The following is a 21,486-nucleotide window of genomic DNA, read 5'->3' as shown; positions in this document are numbered from 1 at the left end:
ATATCGAGTGAGTGACACACCCTATATGGCTTACTATTATGGTTCTTCAGGCGGTCCGCAAAGCCAGGGAAGTTTCTTTGAGAAATCGAGGACTTTCGTCGCAGTCGGCTCCTGCACGGTTAGGACACTCTTGGGGACCAAGCAAGGGACCATTGAATCCTTGGAAGCTGTAGCATATCGCCGTAAAATCATCGACAGAATAGACGCCGTTTGATTATACATTAGTCCTCGTAGGTATCAAGGAGTTGATTCAGTCCACACACATGTCCATCACTACTCATTGGACGTCCGGGAGTTTTCTTGTGAAAAAAAAGACCAAAAAAAAATTCCCCCGCGATGAAGATTTAACATGAAAGCTCGCCTAAAACCTCCAGCTACGTGCACATCGCGCGCATGTCGCACATTGTTGATAGTAACCTACTGTAAGGAGCGGGAAGTAGCGACATTGAGGGTCCACCAAAGCATGATATGGTGTTTATTTCGTCATCACTGTAACATTGGCAGGGAAAAGCAAACCACTAAGACTAGTTAGCACTAATTTTAGGAGCGTCCCCTTGGCTATCGCAGCACAGACCATAACTTTGAAGAAGGAATTTGCATTACATAGGAAGCGCGTTGTTTGACACAATTTACTTCCTAGCACAAGCACAAGCGGATCTTCCAGATCATACTGAGATATTAGCTTGTTTCGGGCAATATGGATCGTCTTTCGCCTGAGCTCCTGCATATCGTGGTGTTGTTCCTGGACATCAAGGACCGGCTCAACTTCCGCCTTGTTAGCAAGAACTTGTCGGTCATCGCTGGCGCACACATTCTCCCCGAGGTCTCATTCCATCTTCATGCCAAAGACCTGGCGAAGCTGAGGGGAATTGCTGCTAATTCAGTCCTGGCACGCAATGTCAAGTCCTTGACATACTTCGCAGCGCGCTTGGAGGCCCTGCCCTTTACTTATGAACAATATGTACACGATCATCAGCAGACGATACAATTTTCGTTGATTGATCTGGAACTGACGGAGTTACGTAAATGGAAGCTGTTTCAATCTCCAGCACAACTGAAAGCACACTACGAGACGTACCTGGAGATGGTAGCCTCGCAAAATGCTCTCATTGCAGACCAGATGGACCGTCTGTGTCTTGAGGAAGTCCTCCCAAGTTTCCCAAACTTGCAGCAAATTACAATGTCTTCGGGGCATGAGTTCTACGAAGGCCGTAACAATCCAAAGAGTGTATATGATGGATGTCTACGGGACGCCCATGATTATGCATTTCCTCCGGGAGTTGCACAGCTGGAGGTATTGCTCCAAAGCCTCGCGCATCACCGGCTCAGCATCCAAGAGTTACGCGCAGGTTCCATGAGCTGGCGTTTCTTCGACAAGGAACCTGATGTTTTATCCCGTTTGTTCGCGCCATTGCACAACTTGAAATACATCGATCTTGTTCTGGAGATCCAGGCGGACGATAATGGAGTTGTTATCACCGATGACATTAGCAAATGCCGCAGTTTATTAAAGAGTGGCGGCCTGAGAAATCTTTTGACGTCGATGCCTGGTTTGGATACTCTTGCGGTCGCCGTCCGTGGCGATTGGGAGGATCGCAAACCTGCTGCGTCTCTCAACTGGATTATAGCTCCAGATCACCACTGGCCAACCTTGTCAACTTTAGTACTCGAAGGTTTTGATTGCACCAGGGAAGACCTCTGGAAATTCTTGGAGCTACACAGGAATTCCTTGTCCGATATATGCCTGAGAGACGTTAGCCTGACTAAGGGCTCGTGGCAAAAGCTTTTACCCGATGTTAGATCCACACTACAGCTACAAGAGGTATGCTTCTGCGGGCGTCTCAGCGGTTATCCTGAAGGATCGGAAGAAACGGCATATGGCTGGGATGGCTCGGACGGCGCGAGTAGCCTAGTCGAAGTGCATGATCTTTGGACACCTGAAAGCGGCCCATCCGATATGAGGAGCTCGGTCAACTGCTATTGCAGACAAGGGGGCAAGGACTATCCCGATGAGCTACCTCTTAGCAACGAAGTTGTCAAGAAGTACTTTGAGAGCCACGTCCGCAAGACAATGGCTGTCCATTCAGAAGCAGAAGATGAAGAGGAGATGCGCAAAGCCGAGAAGAGAGTACACGCCAGGATGAGAGAGATGAACATCTTCGGGTTTAGAGATGCTAGACCAGAAGACAGCAGCGATGAGTGGTCTGGCATCTCTGGATCTGAATTAGACGAAGACGATTTGTTTTTCGAGACGGAACCCCTTGACGATTTCTCGACAGAAGATGACACAGACTTATCCGACATGGTAGCACTGGAAGGAGGGTTAGAAGAACAAGAAGAAGGAGAAGGAGAAGAAGGTTCGACTGATGAAGAAGAAACTGCCCATATGGTTGCATTGGAAGAACTGTCGCAGGATGACTCAGATGAGGGCAATGACATTGACGATGCAGATGGTTGATACGGATGATATTGCAAGGGCTGGAAATGCCCAAGCAATCTAACAGCCAGCTGACAACGAACCGAACCTGAATCGTACAGCGTCCGTCAGCTTCCTATTTAGTGCTCGTTTAGATAGATTCGATGTCTTGGGAGCGAAACCAACGACATGACGCCATCTGCGTAGGCAAGGTACAGTGTTGAGGCTGCGTGCCAGGCCCACCACTATAGCTAAGGTTAGTGACGTTATGCTGAAGAAGGAGGGAGGCTAAAACCATGGTTCTAAATAAGGCACTCCGCAGTAGCCCTTTGGAGCCCATTCCCCACTCTGAAAGTCCAATCCAATGGACAATCTTGCTGAGCAACATGCATCAACAGAGCAATTGTGCTGATCTATTTTGTTCAGCTTGATTGATCGCCTTGAGATTGAATAGGTTTGTCTCCTTGTAAGCAATGATGTATGCCGCATCCTTCAGCTGCCGGGTACACTCTCCCATTTTTAGCGGGATCTGCAACTGGGCTTCCTTTTCCACAAAATACGCCACATCCTATAGGATCAGTTGATGTGAATGTACTAGCCAACTGCAATTCGGCCGAGTAACATCTGTCGAGTCGACAACTCTGAATACATAGTGATGGATGTTACCAGGCTTATTTCAAGCCAACCCCAACGATATGATCACTTAAATGGTAGTCTTTGACCTGCTGTACCCAGTTGCAAATTGTTTAGTCATGAAGTTTCTATCCTGTTTTGCTGCCTTTATAGCAGTGGCTAACGCAAAAATTGTTACCTTGCCCGTAAAAGGCCAAAATTTACCAAGTGGATGGAAGCTGGAGAGGAGGGCTAACCCAGCTGAAAAGATTGACCTTTCAGTTGAACTTAAACAGCCTGGGTTAGTTGAGTTGAAAGCTCGATTGGCAGCGATCAGCCAACCAGAGAGTATCGATTATGGCAAGCATCTCACGAAAGACGAGGTGGACTTCTATCAACAACCAGATGCACATGCACTGCGGTCGGTAACGTCCTGGCTCAGGGACAACGGGATACTCAACGTTAGGCTTGAGGGCTCATCCATCAAATTTCGGTCCTCTGTGGGCGCAGTCAGAGATCTCGTTGAGGCAGACATAGGACACTTCTCATATAGAAGATCTTCGACACACTTGCGCGCAACTTCATATTCGATACCGGACCATCTTGCCCAACACATTCGCTTTATCCACCCACTATCGCACTTTGCACAGCCGGTACCTTCAAATTCGAAGGGTGTTACTGGACGGGATATACCCCGACAAAGTGGTGCAACGCGAAATAACGTTGTGCGTCGTGATGCCAGATACAAGCCCTACGGTGTCGCTTCTCGTCAAACTCAGGGCAACTCCACAGGACCATGCGTTGACGGAGTCACCCCTGACTGCCTCCGAAAACTATATCATCTCCCCAGCTCGAACAGTACAGAATTTTCCAATGGTACGCCGAAGACGCGCTTCGCAGTGGCTGGTTTCCTAGAGCAGCACGCTCACTACGACGACTTGTCGGTTTTCATGCAGAAATATGCCCCCGATATCCACGCGACAGGCTACAACATCTCTGTATCACTCCTGAATGCCGCCACGAATCCCCAGTCACCGCCGGAGGCAGCTGGCACAGAAGCCAGTCTAGACCTGGAGTATGCTACGACGCTTGGTTATCCTACGGATGTGACATATTGGCTTATGGGTGGGCGCGGCGAGAAGATCGAAAATGGGACACTGGTGCCGAGCGAGGAGAGCCGCAATGAACCTTTTCTGGAGTTCTTGCAGGACATGCTCAAGTTGTCGGATGATGAAGTTCCACATGTTCTGAGCATATCATACGCCGATGATGAGGACACTGTTCCAAGGGATTACGCCATCAAGGTCTGTGACTTGTTCGCGGTACTGTCAGCTCGAGGCACCTCAGTGTTCGCCGCATCTGGCGACGGTGGCGCGGCAGGCACTGGCCTGGGAGAATGTTACAGCAATGATGGCCACATGCGAAAGACCTTTATTCCTACCTTTCCGGCTAGCTGTCCCTATGTGACAGGCGTTGGCGCCACTGGCTATACTTTGCCTATTGAGGGTGCACTCATCAGCGGGGGCGGGTTTAGCAACATTTTCGAGACGCCAGAGTGGCAGGACAAGGATGCCACCGGATACATCAAAGCGATGAACGGTGCGCATATGGGATTTTATAACCAGACTGGCCGTGCGATTCCAGATATTAGCGCGCCAGGAGAGCTTTTCACTATCCTTTCCGGCGGAGAAGAGGCCCAGGTGCGTGGGACGAGCGCCAGCACACCCGTGGTCGCAGCATTAGTGGCCTTGGTCAACGAGGAGAGACTGAAGGCTGGCAAACCAAGTTTGGGTTGGTTGAATCCTCGGCTTTATAGTGGTAAGGTGCGCCAGTCGCTTATTGATGTGTCAGCTGGGAGCAATGCACCCTGTATATATGGCAAGAATGATACGGAAGAGGGTTTTTCGGCCTACAAAGGTTACGACTGTGTTACTGGGCTGGGAGCTATTGGTCAATTCAGTACTTTCTCAGAAGCGCTTGGTTAGGGGTCATGTATTCACATGACGGTGTAAGAGGCGTCGTGGCGTACGGCGTCACTACTATAGAATTCAATTGTATCATGTTAGAGTTTCGCTTCGGAAATTGTTACATGAGGGACATATTCTAACATCCTAACCGGCGCATGCAAAACATTTAACCGCGAATGAATAAGAGATTGTGAGTACAGCATAAATATCATCATATAAGCTCAAACCTCACTCTACGTTGGCAATACAATTGCCACATTGGAGTGATAAGCAGTCTGACCTACTTCAGGCAGTGTGATACGAGACCACTAATATTATAGTCGTAGTGTCTTATGAAGAATCAAAGCTATGATTCCTACTTACAACCCGTGTATATGAGAGATGACGCACGCCTACTTAGGAAAGAGATGATATTATCATTAGAGAAATATAATGCTCATGTTAAGTGGTTTTTTAATGAGTAGAAATGTCTCGTGCGTCATTCACGTAAGTAACAATGCATTGAATGACTGATCAGGCTTTTTCAGTACTTACTTAATGTGCGCCCCCTGAACTCGTTAACAAATGCACCCACTAACTAGCACTGAGGACAAATAAGTCGGCATTCACTCCCAAAACTTGTGTCAGCAGAACACATGATGCATTCTTGCAAAAATTTGAGCTATAAAGCACATGCAAAATTATGAAAATTTAAAGAGAGCAGAAAGAGCTACGGTGGTTCCGGGAGATTTTGTGGTTGATTCAACAACTCAAAATATGTTGCTACCCTACCAGCTGTAGTTTAAACCAATATCACCGAGAGGCACTATAATAAGCCGCCACAACCTCACAAATTTCAACTTGCATAGTTATTCTCAATCACAACCACAATGCAAAGGAAATTGCGAAAAAGAGACACAAGCAAAACTTAATGTCCTCGGCCAGGCTCGAACTGGCGACCTTCAGATAGGAATTTCTCTCGTTACCAAGAGAATCATATGTATAATATATGAGACTGACGCTCTAGCCAACTGAGCCACGAAGACATTCTTATTGTTGATGTCTGTCAGGGTGTTATTAGTAAATAGATCCGTGAGAAAGTGCGAGACTAGATGAGAAACTTCACTATCTCCACTGTGGTTTCCTTCTAGCTTCTGTCGTCTCCGTGCCAATTATTAGTCTGACAGCACACAAAGGTCCACTAAAGTCTTGGCTTTCGATGCGTCATCTAACCTAGTATAAATGGCCTACTTTAGGGTTCAACTGAAGATCCAATACCTCATCATCTTATCTCACGATATTGGCCTAGGGACTTGGATTAAGTTAAATGTAATACTTGGGTGATTTCTCACAGGGTTGTTGAAGTTTTACTTGGAAGCTCAGTATTAGAGAACATAGAAAAAAATGTGCGATATCAACGCAATACCTCTATACTAAATCACTTATTTGACGATCACTCAGAAGTCAAACACTATTAGTTAAATGGACACTCAGTATACTAGCGGCTAGTGCAGCGCTCATGACGTTGATACTTGGGCCTTCACTTTACCACGACTCTGAAAGCTATGGTGATGGCCGAATCGGTAGCGGAAGCAATGCGATCGACAACGACCTTCCTTTCGTCCTCATGCTGAATATAGGAGCGAAGAACGACCCAATCAACTTTTATTATCATTAACCATTAGAACAAAAACAAGAGTGTTCAATGCAAGATTAGCCGTTGGGATGGAGGCGAAATCCGAAGTATGTATTGTAGCTTTACTTGCTGAATATATGATGCCAGCTTTTGGGATATGCTCTCTGGTATACGAGAATACGACTTCACGGAGTAAGGGCAAAAGCTTAAAGCATGCGGATATCCAATGTAACCTGACAGCTCAATTGTGAATGGTCAAATGAAGAGACTTCAATGAGAGAGGCGTCTCATAATTCATGTACCAGTGGGTCGGACGCAACTAGGAGGATTGGATATTAGCCTTCCGTAAGAATTACCAAAAATGCTTCCGGAGTTGGCGCATATTTCTGGTCTGCCATCCGGTACTGAGGGGCCAATCACGAGGTATTCTGTGACTTACTATTTAGAGAATAACCATATGTATTTAGCCGCATACAAATTGCAACATCATTGATATTTGCCGCATCATACCCGGATATGATGACGTTTCATCGGTTTTCTTGCAACTTATAATAGTTTTGCAAATACACCCAACAAGGCTTTTGTGCTCCACTCGTATTTCAATATAAATGTGAAGGACGCCCGTATCATGGGGTTCTAATATACAGTCATGTGAGTTCTCTAGTATTAGCAATTACCGCCAATAGATCAACGAAAATGCTCGTGAAATATAGTCTGATCACCGTTCTGGCAACATCCGCGCTGGCTCAGAATGCAACATTGCGCTACATGCCCTTTGGCGATTCGATAACGGAGATCATCTGCTGGCGTGCCAAGCTTTGGGAGAAGCTTCAGTCGACAGAGTGGGCAAATGTGAACTGGGTTGGTTCGGGTACGACGGAAAACAACTGCAAGGACACGAAATATGACCATGACAACGAAGGTCATTCCGGGTTCTTGGCTATCAACATTGCGAATAACAAGCAGCTGGTCGGTTGGCTGAAACAGAACCCTGCGGACGTGATCACCATGCATCTTGGCACGAATGATATCGTGCAGCAGAACAAGCCTGTCAACGACATTATTGCTGCGTTTTCTACGCTCGTGCAAGTCATGCGAGATAGCAACCCAAAGATGAAGATTATTGTAAGTAGCAGTTGTCCAGCGCCTAAAACCAGACCGGAAGCAACTAACAATGTTCTGTCACCAGGTAGCACAAATCATCCCGATCAACTTGGGTAACTACAACACGCAGATTCAAGCCCTTAACAAGGCCATTATACCTTGGGCACAATCAAAGAACTCGACTGATTCGCCTATCTGGGTTGTGGACCAGTTTACGGGCTTCAGTAGTGCTAGTGACCTTCGGGACGGGGTTCATCCTAACGACGCAGGCGACACGAAGATGGCAAATATCTGGTATCCCGCTCTGGTCCGCGCATTTGAGGTTGCAAAGGCGGCAAGTACTTCTCCACGGGATGTCGGAGTCACCTATGTAGCTTGAAGTGCCCAGCGCCAAACATGTGGTAGAAAGTCCAGCTGAGATGTCGAATCATGGATATTGGCAAACAAAGTAGAGTGCGCAGAATGAAAAATGAGTAGTTCCTTCTTAGTAATAGTCACATTCTCGTAAACTGCAATTGAAGGTGATAACGTTGTCCATGCACAAAATTCATAATCTCACTACAGAGTTGCAAAGGTTTCCCAAAGGCTGCTTAAACGTCTACCTACTATACTTATGATCAAGATTCGTGATATTCTCCTCCCTCGACTTCGTAAACAAATATTTCAACTGAGTTACCTTGTCTTCTATCCTTGAGCGATCAGGATGTCCATGATGTCCGCGGTGGCACCAAGCGAAATCAATGACATAATGCAACATAGCATGGACACCTGATTCTCACAGCTCACTCATGAATCCTACCCTAAGCAATGGTTGGGACGCTGTGTGAAGCCCCAGAAAACCGCTTCAATACCTCAGTTCCCTGCACAGATATGTTAATATGATGGGTAGGATTTGCCAATTTCGTCATACAGTCCACCAGAGGTCGGGTGGCCGTTGCCGCGATATTATGTGTCGTTCCCTAGCTATAAAAATAATCCAAGACTGGTTGTGGGTACTGAAACACCCTCGCCTTGAACTAGCATTGTGTGAGCCTCAGGAAACCGACGGTTCCTGGAGAGCGAAAAACGCAGGACTCCCCCCGCAAACCCCACACCGGAAGCCGCCGGTGGTGACGGCGTAAGGATAAAAGTATACTGACCTTGGCTCTTCGACGGAATGTCGCTTTTGGCATCTTCACGTCAGAGAAACGATTCTATGTGAACGTTATTGTGCTTTCCCACCCTACATCAGGCGCACCCTAAGCGAGTATACGCATCATGTCCGGCGCCGCCCAGTCTCAAGCCCTGGTATCACGTGGCCCTTTTTCGGATGGAAAATGGGCGATAGAGCCGGTGAAGCTGCGCGAAGTCGGCGATGATGAGGTGCTTGTTGAGATTGTTGCTTCGGGAATCTGTCATACCGACTTACACTGTGGCAACACTCCCGACGACAAGGGCGTGCCGGCAGTTTTCTACCCCAGAGTATTAGGCCACGAAGGTTGAAAATTTTCTTTTCGATCCAAGCAGAGACAGGCTCGCTAAAATTGTAAAAGGCTCCGGATATGTCAAAAAAGCTGGCTCTGCGGTCAGCTCTGTCAAGGAAGGGGATGCTGTGCTGTTATCATTCTCGTATTGTGGAGAATGCCATGTTTGCAAAACGGGTATGGCGCATCGCCTCCATATATAAGCATTGTGGAAGCATGGCGGCAGCGCATACTGACAAGAACCACAGGACCTCCTTCTCACTGTACAGACTTTTTCAACATAAATTTCATGGGCAACCCTGTCTTCACTTCCCACCATATCAGGACCTCGATGGACTCGTCGGCCGCGGCCAATCCTGATATCGGTGGTTGCTTCTTTGGACAATCATCCTTCGCGCGCCACACAATCGTCTCTTCCAAGTCGGTGGTCAATGTCTCCTCACTGGACCTCAGTCTTGACGAGCTGCGTCTGCTGGCACCGTTCGGCTGCGGGCTCCAGACCGGTGCCGGCACGGTACAGAACGTCGCCAAGGCAGGTCCGGACGACTGTATCGCCATCATCGGGCTGGGTGGCGTTGGTCTCGCTGCTGTCATGGCCGCTAAGAACGCCGGATGTCGTAGAATCATCGGGCTCGATCGTCTGGCCTCGCGCTTGGACCTCGCTCGTGACCTGGGCGCCACAGACGTGGTTGACACGAACAATAAGCCCATCGAGGAGATAGTCAAAGCTGTCAAGGATGCATCTGACGGCCTGGGAGCCACCATAGTCATTGACACGTCAGCCCATCCACCGCTGGTTGATGCTGCCGTCAAGTTCACACGATACATGGCCCGGATTATCCAGGTCGGTACGGGCATGCCAGAATCATACGTAATTCTCCATATGCAAAGTTTCATGGTTAGCGGAAAACAGTATTTCGGCGCTGTCCAAGGACATAGCCGGACTGCCAAGTATATACCAGACCTGATCCAGTGGTGGCGCGAGGGCAAATTTCCTGTGGAAAAGCTCATCAAATTCTTTGACTTCGAGGATTTTGAAGGTGCGATCAAAGGTATGGGTGACGGATCGGTTGTCAAGCCAGTCCTCGTCTGGAAAACTGCTACGTAGTTTATTTGTACAGGTAGACTCGCAAAAGTTAACATGCGTGTGGTCAAAGGACTTAGATGGCTTTGACAACAGAAAATTTCACTATACACACGGGCTCAAGCGCTGGAAACGCATACAAATCATCATAACAACGCGGAGACAAGGTTGAATGCACAATACACTTCACAATCATCGAAGGTTAAGTCGAAGTCATCTTTTAATGTACTCTATTAACAGCCCTTCTTGTCTATATGGTATCCTCGTGGCCAATACATGAAAGCTATCATCACCTGGGTCTCCAAACCAGACAAGTAGCCTCCGTGCCCTACTGGCTTTTTCAAAAGGATGCGCCATCCACGGTTGCTTTTCATCCCGTGGCGCTCGAAAACAGAAAATGCCTGAACCATGCAACCCGAACTTTTCTGCTGATCAGGGAATCTACAAAGGAAAGGGAGTGACCATATTCATGAAGGTATTAAGTCGTACGTGAGAGTCGTAAATATGCAATGGGAACGTGCGAGGGGACGAGTTTACAAGTCATCCTCGTCAGAGAAGACCTCCTCACCACGCTTGCGGCGAGCCATACGGTCCTTCTTCTTCTTACGTGCCTCAGAAGAGGTAAGCTTGGCCTTCTTCTTGGTGGTCACGATCTTGTTGCCCATGGCATCGAACTTCTCCTCTTCATCATCGTTGTTCTTGTCCAATCTGGGGCCACCACCCTGGCCTTGCACCCAGTTGTGACCGGAAGGAGTCATCTTACCGTCCATGACGGCCCACACTTCCTCAGTCAAGTCCTTGGTGAACTCGGCAGAGTGAGTAATAATGATGACACCACCGTCGAACTTCTTGAGGGCCTTGGAAAGAGCACCAAGAGAGTCACGATCCAAATAGTTGGTAGGCTCGTCGAGGACGATCAAATGAGGTCGCTGCCACGAGCAAGCAGACAGGACAACCTTGACACGTTGACCACCAGACAGACCACGCATACGCGAGTGAGAGACAAGCTCGGCATCCAGACCGAAGTTGGTGCAGTGAGACTCAATCTCCTTACGGACCAGAGGACGGAACTGACCGGAAGCAAGGGCCTCCTTCATATCGACATCGGCAACCATCTTCTGATGGGAAGCGAGCAGCTCGCTACGGGGCAACCAGGCGTTGTCGGCACTCATCATGGGCACCCAGCGCTCGTTCTTCATACCGATGTTCTCGCCGAGGGCAAATGTACACTCGTACTCGTAAGAGTTCTTGAACTTTCTACGGCTGTTGATGCCGATGACACGTCTTTGAGTGCCCTCAACACGGAAGATCTTGTCCATGGCCTTCTCGTCATCCTCGGTGATGATCTTGTTGGCACGGTCCATAGTCTCACGATCCTCACCAGTCTGGAAACGCCATTGAATGTACTCAGAAGGAGTCTTGTCGAGGTGGTTATCAATGTGGGCGAAAGCGTGCTGCTTGATGTAGGCGATACGGATGTTCTCGTGCTGGTAGATCTCACCCTTGGTAGGGATGAGCTCACCAGTGAGGACGTTGATCAGGGTAGACTTGCCAGCACCGTTGGGACCAATGACGGCGATACGGGAGCCAAGAGAGCACTGGAAGGTGATGTCGTCAATCTGAGGCTTCTCAGTACCGGGGTACTGGAAGCTCATCTTGGTAGCACGGAGAATAGACTTGGCCTTGGTCTTGACACCCTCGAGGAAACCGGGTGCAGGGAACTGGAACTCCATCTCGGATTCTCCAAGCTCGTAGTAAGACTTGGCATGGGGGTTCTTCTCAACGAAAGCCTTCAAGTTACCCTTGTAGCGCTTAAGCTTGTAACGCTCGTAGTGGATGATGTACTGGGTAACATTGTCGAGGAAACTGCTGTCGTGGGAGACAATGATGGAAGTACAAGGGGAGTTGGTGAGGTAGTCCTCGAGCCACTTGACGTTCTTCACGTCCAAATGGTTGGTAGGCTCATCGAGCAACAGAATATCGGGAGCCTCGAAGACAGCACGGCACAGAGCCAGCTTCATCTTCCAACCACCAGAAAGAGCGGAGATCTCACCCTGAACCATCTGGTTGTTGAAACCGAACTCATCAAGACGCCTCTCAACCTCTTCTTTGGAGACGTCAACCTTGGCCTCCTGAAGCTTCTTCATGGTCCAGTCGATGGTAGTCATCTCAGTATCAGCGGAGTCCAAGTCGTGCTCGACGAAGACAGTCTTGACCTCGCTCTGCTTGGGGAAACCCTCGACCTGCTCGTTGTTGATGGCGCGCATGAGAGTGGACTTTCCGGAACCGTTGGGACCGCAAAGACCGTAGCGGCGACCACGCTTGAGACGCAAGTGGGTCTGGTTGAGCAGAATCTTGGCACCGTAAGCGAGAGAGAATGTGCAGTTGCAAAGATCCTCGCCCTCATCATCGTCAGCCTCCTCCTCAGCGCCACCAGTCAGGGCAGAGGAAGCCTTCTTGCGAAGGGCATCGAGGACGGAGTCGGCATCAGCCTCACCGACAAGGACAGTCAGGAAAGGCTTGACAGCGCCAGCCCAAGTGGTGCTCTCAACCTCCTTCTCGTCGACGAGCTGACCACCGATGGCGGCAATGTACTCAACGAGAGGGGCGAGGGCCTCAGCAGTCTTGGCATGCTTGCTGGGGATGACAGACTTGAGATGTCCGAGAACGATGGCAACGTCACCGTCGTGGCGGGCCTCGGGAATCTTGCCGTTCTTGACGTCACCGACACGGGTGAGGGTGTCAAGAGCCTGCTTGGTCTTCTCACGAGCCTCGGGATCAGCCAAGTTGTCGTAGTTCTTCTGGAGACCGGGCATCATCTTGGGCAAGAAAGGAGCGACAATGTTGGGGTCGTCCACAAGCTTGCACATGTTGTCGACAATGACAGCAGACTTACGCTTGATGGCGGTGTCACGCTCAGCAAGACCACGATCGAGAAGGGGAACCATGAGGGCAAGAGTGGGCTCCTGGACTTCGGTGACGAAAGTGGTGGCACCGAGCAAGTGGACGGTCTCGGGGACGTTCTCAGGCTTGGCAATACACTTGATCAGCTCGGGAATGAAGCGCTCGATATCCCTGTTGACGATCAACTCGCAGATCTTCTCCATGGTCTTGTAAGCACGCTCCTTGACCTCCTTCTTGGTGTCCCACATGGACTCGGAGACGACAGGAATGAGCTCAGGGACACGGTAGGCCAACTGGGCAGGAGCGGTGCGGACGAGGGTGTCAATGCACTCGAGAGCAGTGATCTTCTCAGGCCACTTTTGGGCGGTCAAGATGGAGTTGACGATGTGAGGGAGGACAGCCTTGACGGCGTTGGGGGTGATGTTCTCAATGATAGCAGTTGTGGCAGCAATGGCGGCGTTCTTGACGCCAGGGATCTTGTCGCCAATAGCTGCCAGAGTGGAGGGCAAAAGAACGACGAGGTAGGGCTCGACGTTGGCGCTGACCTCAGAGTGTTGTGCAATAGCCTGGATGGCGTTGCAGGCCTTCTCTCTGGCGGTGGCATCCTTCTTGTTGTTGAGCTCCTTCTTCAAGGCCTCAACAGTCCTGAGCAAACCATGTTAGCAACCAAAAGCTCTCTCACGCGCGAGAATAATAACGACGACAAAGACGGTGGGGCGGGTGTTGCGATTCAGATGGATGGATGAACAGTAATTTCCGAAGCCATGTCGCAAAACTGGAAATTTGGACTGGGAAACTTCCACATGCCAGATAGGTTGTGCCCAGTGACAAGCCAAGAATGCACCGCTCGAAACTGAAAAGCCAATGAGGGACAAGCTGCAAAGCCAACTGGGCGCAAGTGGGCATGGTGAGGGGAAATTTTGCTTGTGGGTCAAGAGGGGTGAGGTAGATGGTTGGAGGGGCAAATCAGAAGCAGAGAGAGCACGGTAACTGGTGGCACCCGCATCATGTGAAATTTGCTGGCGAGTTGCGTGTAGAGGAATTGCTTACTTGGTGGGAGCTGCCTGGTCCTCGATGCGGCCGTTGATGAAGCCAGCCAGGGCAACGGTGGTCTCCTTGATATCAGCAGCGTCCTTGGAGACGGTGAGCTTCTTCATCAGGTCATCAAGGACCTTGATGGACTGGGCGTTCTCCTTGGAAGACATATTGACTCGTGTCCTTTCAGATAACCCGTGGAGAGGATGTGTAGAGTCCCGGGTGGTTGATCGAGCCGCGGAATCGGTCGGTCGGTCGATCGTATAGTTGATGGAAATGAGAGAAAATGTGGTCGCGCCGGACGTCTATGATATTTCTTGGGTCGACTGATCCGGGGGGGGATGGCTGTCGAAAAGAGAAAGAAAAAAGCAAAGGTGCGATGCCCACAGATGCCGATGGATATCAGGCCTGATCTATGGTAGCTATCACACTGCTGGTATCTAACCTCGGCGGTGTGGCAGGAAATCACTGAGTGGAGAGCTCAGTCAGTTCCTTGTTGCTGAGGAAAAGGAAATATTTTATGTATGGAGGGAGAGAACTGGAGATGGGAGAAAGAGGAGAGATTTGTGTGCGTGCGAGGAAGGCTGAGAGAGCTTTTATTCAGGAATCCGCGCTCCGGCCCAGAATAAATTTTTATTTTCTGGCGAGGGGCAACAACCGAATTTTTGGTGGGATGGAGGGGGAAAGCACGGGCAGCCATTCGCTGCAGGGATCCAGCCCACTTTGACTTGCCTTACGTTGTAGAAAACATCGACTAGTCTAACGCCGCCTAGAAAGCGAAAGCACAGTCCAGGCCCAAGGATACGTACTTGAACCTACAATGCATGTAAATCTCGGATACAACGTGCAATCGTCAGCGAATCATTGGCTGCTGTCTGATTCATATCGCTTCTATCGCTGGGAGACTTTATCAGCAGCTCTAGGCTATTTTCGGCACTGCTAAGCAAGGCGGTGAGCATCGACCCCCCCCGGCGACCGCGTTGCATCCAGTTTCATGAATTGCCATCTCTCATCACACTACGAAATGGACCCCGAGTCGTTTTCCGTCTTTATTACAGCCGAGTCGCCTCTTGTCTACTGTAAAGTACGTACATACATACCGACCGAGTATGGTATCTGCAAATTTTTATTTTTTTTAACGTGTTTTACGTCATGAGTATGACATCATCTGCCATAAGAGGAACCTTTACATTAATTCACGAGGGCGTGAAGGTCTATCTCTTCATGTTCAATCTCCCAGTTAGTTCAGTGAATCGCTTGTGGCCACATAGACAAGCGGACAGGGTAAAGTTCAGGGTCTAGGCATGTCAAATTTGTGACCTTCGTTGCTCATCTTCCCTGCCTCGCCATTGGCCTGCCTCTTTGGTTGCAGCTGCGGGACGTCTAGAAGCTACCTTCGATCCACTATTCCACGTCCTGATTCTTTCGCATCGCCACCCTTGATTTTTGCTCCCGCGCCCTGTGGTGTGCTCGACATTGACGATCAGCCTGCGCCTCATCCTTAGGGATAAGATTTGTGGTGAGACAGCAATGCCGCTCTTACCTGACCATGCATGCCATGTCTGTCAACAAAAAGTGCTAAAAAGTTTATCTTCATTCTGATGAACTTTTCCTGCGATAACATTTTTATAGCCTCGTATACTAAACTCAGAACTCAACAGCAGTCAAGCCCACTACTGTGCAGATCCACTAAAAGTCAAAATTCTACCGATTGCAGGTTTTCCAGCCAACAGCCAAGCAGTAGACAAGATTTAGCATAGCACAATCGTAGTGCGCTTCATATTAAGAAGATTGAAAACTTGTGTCGTCAATATATCCAGGCACACTACTATCCAGTTCAGCAAAGTTTCACATCGCATTACCCCGTGATAACCCTTGGTAAATCGACCATCTTCCCTGTAGTCTATCAGAATCATATGGGATCATTTGGGGCATCACGTCTGAAGGCGCCAACCTGTGTCTAGCTGGAAGGTTCGCATCGTTGCGGCGCTTCCGAACAAGTGCTTTGTAGCCTCAGCATGTGAATAGCGCTATGCTCAACTCAGTCCCGTCGCGCCAAAGCTTGATCGAATTGAAGAGTAGTCACAAGTTGTCATTTTCTTAAGCCCCCTGAAGAATCCTGGAGGGTGCCTGGCTCTGTTCAACATCAGCAAATGTGCATCATTCTTTTGTCATCTGCAGCCACACGACAATACTGGGTGGTGCAAAAGTTCGTGGCCGTGATAATCCGAGCGATTCCTACCCCGGATTTTGACCCCAGCTGTTCGTTTTGCCAAATCTGGGGTGACCCCATCGAAATCCTTCCAGGATCCTCAGCTCTTGAAACAACAAACTAATTGTTCATTTTCACAGCAATGCAACCAACATGGCTTGACACCAGAGTACACAACGAATAGCGGGAAGATTTCAGTGCCTGACATACAGAACAGAGGCAATTTTGTCGCCAGAAGAGCCTGAAGCAAACGGTCAGTACATCGTTCGTTACAAGATCTCTTGACACTCTGTCATTTCATAGACGTGCAAGTCTACTAAATCCCGTCGCCTCATTGATTGATACAATGTTACTGTCTTCCTCTTTGGTAATAAATGGTTGGTTTGTGCTGTCAGATTTAATTTAAAGATTTCAAAATTTCAATTCTGAGAGATTTTCGTCTTAGTATTAGTGCTGTCAGAGCAACATAACAATAAAAACGTCTTGTTTTTAGTCCTAGACAATAACTATTATATTCTGTGCATTTTCTCTGGAATGATTATGTCAGCGTCGTTGTTGGGCCTTTGTCACAAAGTGTCGAGAACCGGAAGCAACACTGCTGAACAATATCAATGGCGTACACAGCCCTTTGTCAAAGTGCTGGAATAGTATTTGGCTATCGTCGAGCAATATAATCAATGGACCAACAGAGTTCATGCATGATTACGAAAATCATTCGTGCAATCACATCTCCGCACCTTTACCACGCGTCAGTCATCCTGATAGTAATAGGACATGTCTGCATTTGGACTTTCATCCGCTTCAGCGGATCCTGCACGACAGGCGCAAGATGTAATAGACAGGAACTTGTTTCCTATTCACTTAACGATCGGGAGCCAGCCGTCCTATGATTGGAGACCATTCCTCACAGCACTCTTCGAGCGAAATGTATACACAGGAGAGTCTGGGAGAAATCCTTGTAGGTGCTCCATATGAGATTTGAAGTAACCATGCTGACTACGTTATGACAGTGCCCACTCTAGGTGATTCTTGGTATGAAGTTGATGTGCCGCAATGGACAAGACCAAACTTCAGAATCGACCGTGAGCTGAAACTTCCAGGCTGGCAATACATCGAGCGGCCGGAGCGCGACGTCTTGCGGCGGTTACGCCCAGCTCTCAGACTCGAGGATAAAGCTCGTGCACCGGCCGAATATGCTCTCCGATGGGGAATGCATCCCGATCGGCCTGATGGTGATGGTTTGAGTTGTCTGAACCCCTCAAATTCGCCATCACGTCGGATTCTGCCAGTTCTCCAGCTCCAACTAGACCAACAGGCGCAAGACGACAAAGATGATATGATCCGAGAAACAAGAAATCAAGGCCTGGTAGGTCTTCTCAAGGTAGGAGGCCAAGAAGTCATTGCCGTTTCGGTGTTCGAACTGCGGAAGAACGCACAACGGGCTGGCCGGGCTAGCATTCCCGACGCGATCCAGCCACTGTCAGTGACGATGAATCACCCAAATCTCACTATCGACCCGTTTGATCTAGACCTGCTGAATCAGCAAAATCTGAACCCCACACTTCAAAAGTTCTATGGAGGGTTGCGCGAAGATATCGAATATGGCGAGGACTGGCAACGTCTTCTATTCAGGGGCCTAACAACAGAGGAGCTTGTTAGTGGGAATATACACACGATGTCGAATGATAGCACCAATGATCTAGACATGAGTCGGCCTCTGCATAAGTGAGTGAAATATAAGGAACAAAGGTAGGCTTATGCTTTCATTGGCAAGTGTGACCTGACCCCTTGTTTTGCAGTTTATTCACTCGGAATAAATGGATAGACACTGCGGGGGCTGGGACGAGTGCGGACGACCCACGCTATTTCTATACTATTGGGAACCATCGTAAGGAGTGGAACGCTGTGAGTTTCTGTTTATCTTATGGCTAACAGGAAAGAATCTTTTTAACAACCAAGGAAGAATCGGAACACGGAGGTGTGGGACGCCTTGCAGCCCGCCTTACAATTCGCCACACGTATATTGAACGAGGGCCCTCCATTTTGGGAATCTCTGAGAGACCTGCGTACCAGACAATCTATTATTGATCGGGATTTGGATCCTCGCAGGCAACCTTTAGTCACCGACTATTTAATAAAAATGGTCCCAATGGAAGCCATAGACCTGACAAAATGCCCAGATCCCATCAAGGACCTCTATGGGGATCGGGGAGGCTTCAGTACAGTCGGAATTGTGGATCAAATACTCGAATGTGGTCTGCGATTCCGCATCGTCGACGGCCAATATCATCCCAAACGAGACTACTACACGGACAAATTTTCTGACCCATGGGATCAATCGTGGGATAAATGCGATAGCAGCTTTTATGGGTTTACTGACGTGGGAGTAGATGACCCTGACACATTCACAGTGCATATTTCTGCGCAGCTGATTTGGCCCTTGTTGGTGCCAGAGTATAGTCACAGCGAGAAACTCTGCTGCAGCTTCATGGTAGCTGTCACAATCTTACACGAACTTATGGTACGAACCACGTAACTCATGCTGTTGGAAGGCTGGAATCTTCACTCATCATTGTGTTAGCATGCTACTCATTATGCGACCGCATTCATGTGTGGTGCGCTTGGGGAAAGAACTTTGCCTGACCAATCTGCTCGCATCGTAGATCTGCTCGACCAAGCCGGCAGGGATATATTCGACATGAGTCACGCGAACGGCGAGCCATATTGGAAGGACGACTTCTGGGCGGAGGTGGGAAGCGCTTTCGAATACGAAACCTTCGACATGTCTGTTGCTGCGCTCCCTATTGCAGAGAGCATGACTTCCTTGCAGCCTCTGATGTTGGAAGGCTATTCATGGCCAGCGGTCTTCTGTGAAGACGAGGGCTTTTTGAATGTAGCAAAGCCTGTCGTCGACTTTAGCCGACCAATAAGGATCGACTGGGTGGCAAAATGTTTCAACCAGACTTTCTGGGACGAAGACATAGCAGCTTTTGGTCTCGAGTGGATCAAGCTGTCAGCTCCAGACGAGGACGACTTCACGCTGATGTCGTGCGACTGGTACCACAGGAAGGTCACTGAATTACTCGTCTCAAAGATGAACTTGGACTTCTTCGAAACTGTCTACACGATGCTTGAGCGAAGAGGGCACACAATCTTGGCCAATTATTGCAAGTCTTGTCTGGTGGAAATGAGGGGAGTCTTGTCCATAAAGTCTCGCTATCACCAGGAATATCTACAGCGTGTAGAGCATAATCAATCAGAAGTGATGATCGACCCTCTACCTACTGCCCTGGATAAAATGTATAATGCAGCCAGGCTAGGAGTGCTGGTTTTGAATCACTGGGGAAACCCTGACCGCAGGGCCAGCCATGCAAGCTGGCTGGTCACCTTTCCCAGTTCCGCCCGGCTGGTGTCTGATGATGAATGGCATGCTGGACTACAGGAGCTTCTCATTGTCACATTCTGTAACGTCGGGACACTCTTGAAGCACGTTAAAGACTTGCATAACATCCATCTGCGGCAGTTTGGAAGGCTTCAGCATTACATTTACGAATATTTCCAGCAAAATAAGCAGGGCCGGTATGACCTCTGGCCCCATGACCAAGAGAACGTCCAGTTCGGCTGGGTAGAGATGACACTTGGCACGTATAGAAAAGCGGCCAGAGATATAGCAAATCTTCTTTGGAGGATCTCCCAAAATGAACGCTTTCGGGGCCAGGACGACACAAGTTGGATGCTAGAATGGAACAACCACTTTGCAAATCTCGCGACGACACTTGACGCGTTGCATGAGGATCTTATAGGGGACCATGTGATCAAGAAGGACGACAATGAGGTCGAGGACATACTGGGTAGACTCAAGGTTCCCTCGTCGGCCGCTAAGAGCAGAACGCAGCAGCTGCAGAGATTCTTCGAGCTGGAACGGGACCTGGCCAGCCCCGGAATTCGCGATACCATTGACAAGTTCATGGATGATTACGCAAGGCTGGGCGCATTAGCCCAAGGAAGAACACTTCCTTTTCTTGAAAGCAGTCTCTCGCCAAGACCAGTGAGAGCACAAGCATGGAGGCGTTCGACACCTAACCCTAGTATACGAGTAGTTAGTCTGAGTGGTCTCGCCAATGCGTACAGTCCCTCGACAACAGGGATAGCATCGCCAATGAACACCACGCCGACAAGGACAAACATGATACCACCTCTAGTGCCGGGGATAAGTAGCGCGCCCGTAACTTTCGTACGTCCCCAGCTCCCCCCGGGGGCAGAAAGACGTTTCAATGTTAGCTGTTTTGCCGATCGACTGGCCGCGATATCACTGTCGGTCGCTCGACCGGCTCGAGATATCATGGCGGCTAAGTTGAGTAGCAGTAACGCTCCGCGGCCATGAAGCAGCAGCACCAACACAGAAGCTGGGAAGGATCGTGTAATAAGCCAGGGTTTCCTCCATCAGCCAGGCTTCCATAACCAGTATCTGTAAAACTTAGCGCATCGTTGGTGTTTCAAGTCTCCAGAATTAAGCAGGGGACTGTAGTACTGGCTGATAAGCTTTCAAGGAATGAGAGTATGATTATAGTGTTTAGACACGTGGGTGATATAAGGTTGTGTTTGCGTTTCGACGCTACTCCCAATTCGACTTGTCATAAGAGACCAATCGTCAGCTCGGTACTCGTACTCATAGGCCATCACCATCAGCACAGCAACTGCCATGGTGACAGAATCATTTGGCATTTGAGTTACCTAGACAGTATATGGCTCATCGGGATGGCATGGCGACAATGTGAGCTCACTCGGCTTAGAGCCCACAAGCGCGGCAGAAGATGGATGTTGGCTTGGTTGGATCGGCTCGAAAGCCACCCAAAGCAAGGCTGAACTAACCTAAAGTGGGGCCGAGATCAGCCGTTCTATTCCAGCCTAGCAATGTCACTCTGAGTTGAGACTAGTGATGCGGGGCCGTGCTCCCGGGTGTTTATTATTACCCTTCCAATTGGTACTGTGCTCCCTACCTAAGTCCACGGATTATACCTTACCTTACGATACGCAGCCGGTACCCGGGTGGCCTTGCCTCTACCGCGGTGAG

General features: G+C 49.2%; 6 protein-coding genes and 1 non-coding gene across 7 annotated transcripts; 5 read left to right on the top strand and 2 right to left on the bottom strand.

Moving 5' to 3' along the window:
- Nucleotides 1-697: 697 nt before the first annotated feature.
- On the top strand, nucleotides 698-2,458 carry BKA67DRAFT_531025 (uncharacterized protein; the record flags this gene model as incomplete). The annotated part of the gene is made up of 1 exon (XM_046099326.1): nucleotides 698-2,458. One exon carries the CDS (start codon nucleotides 698-700, stop codon nucleotides 2,456-2,458), a length of 1,761 nt encoding a protein of 586 aa, XP_045965077.1.
- A 710-nt stretch (nucleotides 2,459-3,168) lies between these two features.
- Nucleotides 3,169-5,013, top strand: BKA67DRAFT_511232 (peptidase S8/S53 domain-containing protein; the record flags this gene model as incomplete). Its single annotated transcript, XM_046097389.1, has 2 exons — nucleotides 3,169-3,760; nucleotides 3,821-5,013. 2 exons carry the CDS (start codon nucleotides 3,169-3,171, stop codon nucleotides 5,011-5,013), a joined length of 1,785 nt encoding a protein of 594 aa, XP_045965076.1.
- An 893-nt stretch (nucleotides 5,014-5,906) lies between these two features.
- Nucleotides 5,907-6,020, bottom strand: BKA67DRAFT_t21. The gene has a single exon. It is a non-coding gene; the product is annotated as a tRNA-Met (tRNA).
- A 1,063-nt stretch (nucleotides 6,021-7,083) lies between these two features.
- On the top strand, nucleotides 7,084-8,202 carry BKA67DRAFT_641970 (SGNH hydrolase-type esterase domain-containing protein). Its single transcript, XM_046105788.1, has 2 exons — nucleotides 7,084-7,735; nucleotides 7,800-8,202. Exons 1-2 carry the CDS (start codon nucleotides 7,307-7,309, stop codon nucleotides 8,091-8,093), a joined length of 723 nt encoding a protein of 240 aa, XP_045965075.1. The 5' UTR covers nucleotides 7,084-7,306; the 3' UTR covers nucleotides 8,094-8,202.
- Nucleotides 8,203-8,866: 664 nt separating this feature from the next.
- Nucleotides 8,867-10,553, top strand: BKA67DRAFT_549654 (alcohol dehydrogenase). Its single transcript, XM_046101603.1, has 3 exons — nucleotides 8,867-9,191; nucleotides 9,247-9,354; nucleotides 9,426-10,553. The coding sequence occupies exons 1-3, from the start codon at nucleotides 8,972-8,974 to the stop codon at nucleotides 10,283-10,285; spliced, it is 1,188 nt and encodes a 395-aa protein (XP_045965074.1). The 5' UTR covers nucleotides 8,867-8,971; the 3' UTR covers nucleotides 10,286-10,553.
- Nucleotides 10,554-10,794: 241 nt separating this feature from the next.
- Nucleotides 10,795-14,370, bottom strand: BKA67DRAFT_509837 (armadillo-type protein; the record flags this gene model as incomplete). Its single annotated transcript, XM_046097271.1, has 2 exons — nucleotides 10,795-13,810; nucleotides 14,216-14,370. 2 exons carry the CDS (start codon nucleotides 14,368-14,370, stop codon nucleotides 10,795-10,797), a joined length of 3,171 nt encoding a protein of 1,056 aa, XP_045965073.1.
- Nucleotides 14,371-17,186: 2,816 nt separating this feature from the next.
- On the top strand, nucleotides 17,187-20,884 carry BKA67DRAFT_667881 (uncharacterized protein; the record flags this gene model as incomplete). The annotated part of the gene is made up of 5 exons (XM_046108623.1): nucleotides 17,187-17,370; nucleotides 17,423-18,137; nucleotides 18,212-18,317; nucleotides 18,376-18,933; nucleotides 18,994-20,884. The coding sequence occupies 5 exons, from the start codon at nucleotides 17,187-17,189 to the stop codon at nucleotides 20,794-20,796; spliced, it is 3,366 nt and encodes a 1,121-aa protein (XP_045965072.1). The 3' UTR covers nucleotides 20,797-20,884.
- Between the last annotated feature and the right edge of the window lie 602 nt (nucleotides 20,885-21,486).

This window comes from Truncatella angustata (assembly GCF_020726525.1).
Source record: "Truncatella angustata strain MPI-SDFR-AT-0073 chromosome Unknown BKA67scaffold_1, whole genome shotgun sequence".
Taxonomy (NCBI): Eukaryota; Fungi; Ascomycota; class Sordariomycetes; order Amphisphaeriales; family Sporocadaceae; genus Truncatella; species Truncatella angustata.
Note: the sequence above shows the minus strand (reverse complement) of the source record. Positions and strands in the feature narration are given on the sequence as shown.

Excerpts from the sequence above, each read along its gene's own strand:
- BKA67DRAFT_549654 (XM_046101603.1), top strand. The coding sequence starts at position 8,972 with ATGTCCGGCGCCGCCCAGTCTCAAGCCCTGGTATCACGTGGCCCTTTT. Across the intron at positions 9,192-9,246 it reads CAGAGTATTAGGCCACGAAG|GCTCCGGATATGTCAAAAAA; the intron begins GTTGAAAATTTT and ends AAATTGTAAAAG. Across the intron at positions 9,355-9,425 it reads ATGCCATGTTTGCAAAACGG|GACCTCCTTCTCACTGTACA; the intron begins GTATGGCGCATC and ends CAAGAACCACAG.
- BKA67DRAFT_641970 (XM_046105788.1), top strand. The coding sequence starts at position 7,307 with ATGCTCGTGAAATATAGTCTGATCACCGTTCTGGCAACATCCGCGCTG. Across the intron at positions 7,736-7,799 it reads ACCCAAAGATGAAGATTATT|GTAGCACAAATCATCCCGAT; the intron begins GTAAGTAGCAGT and ends TTCTGTCACCAG.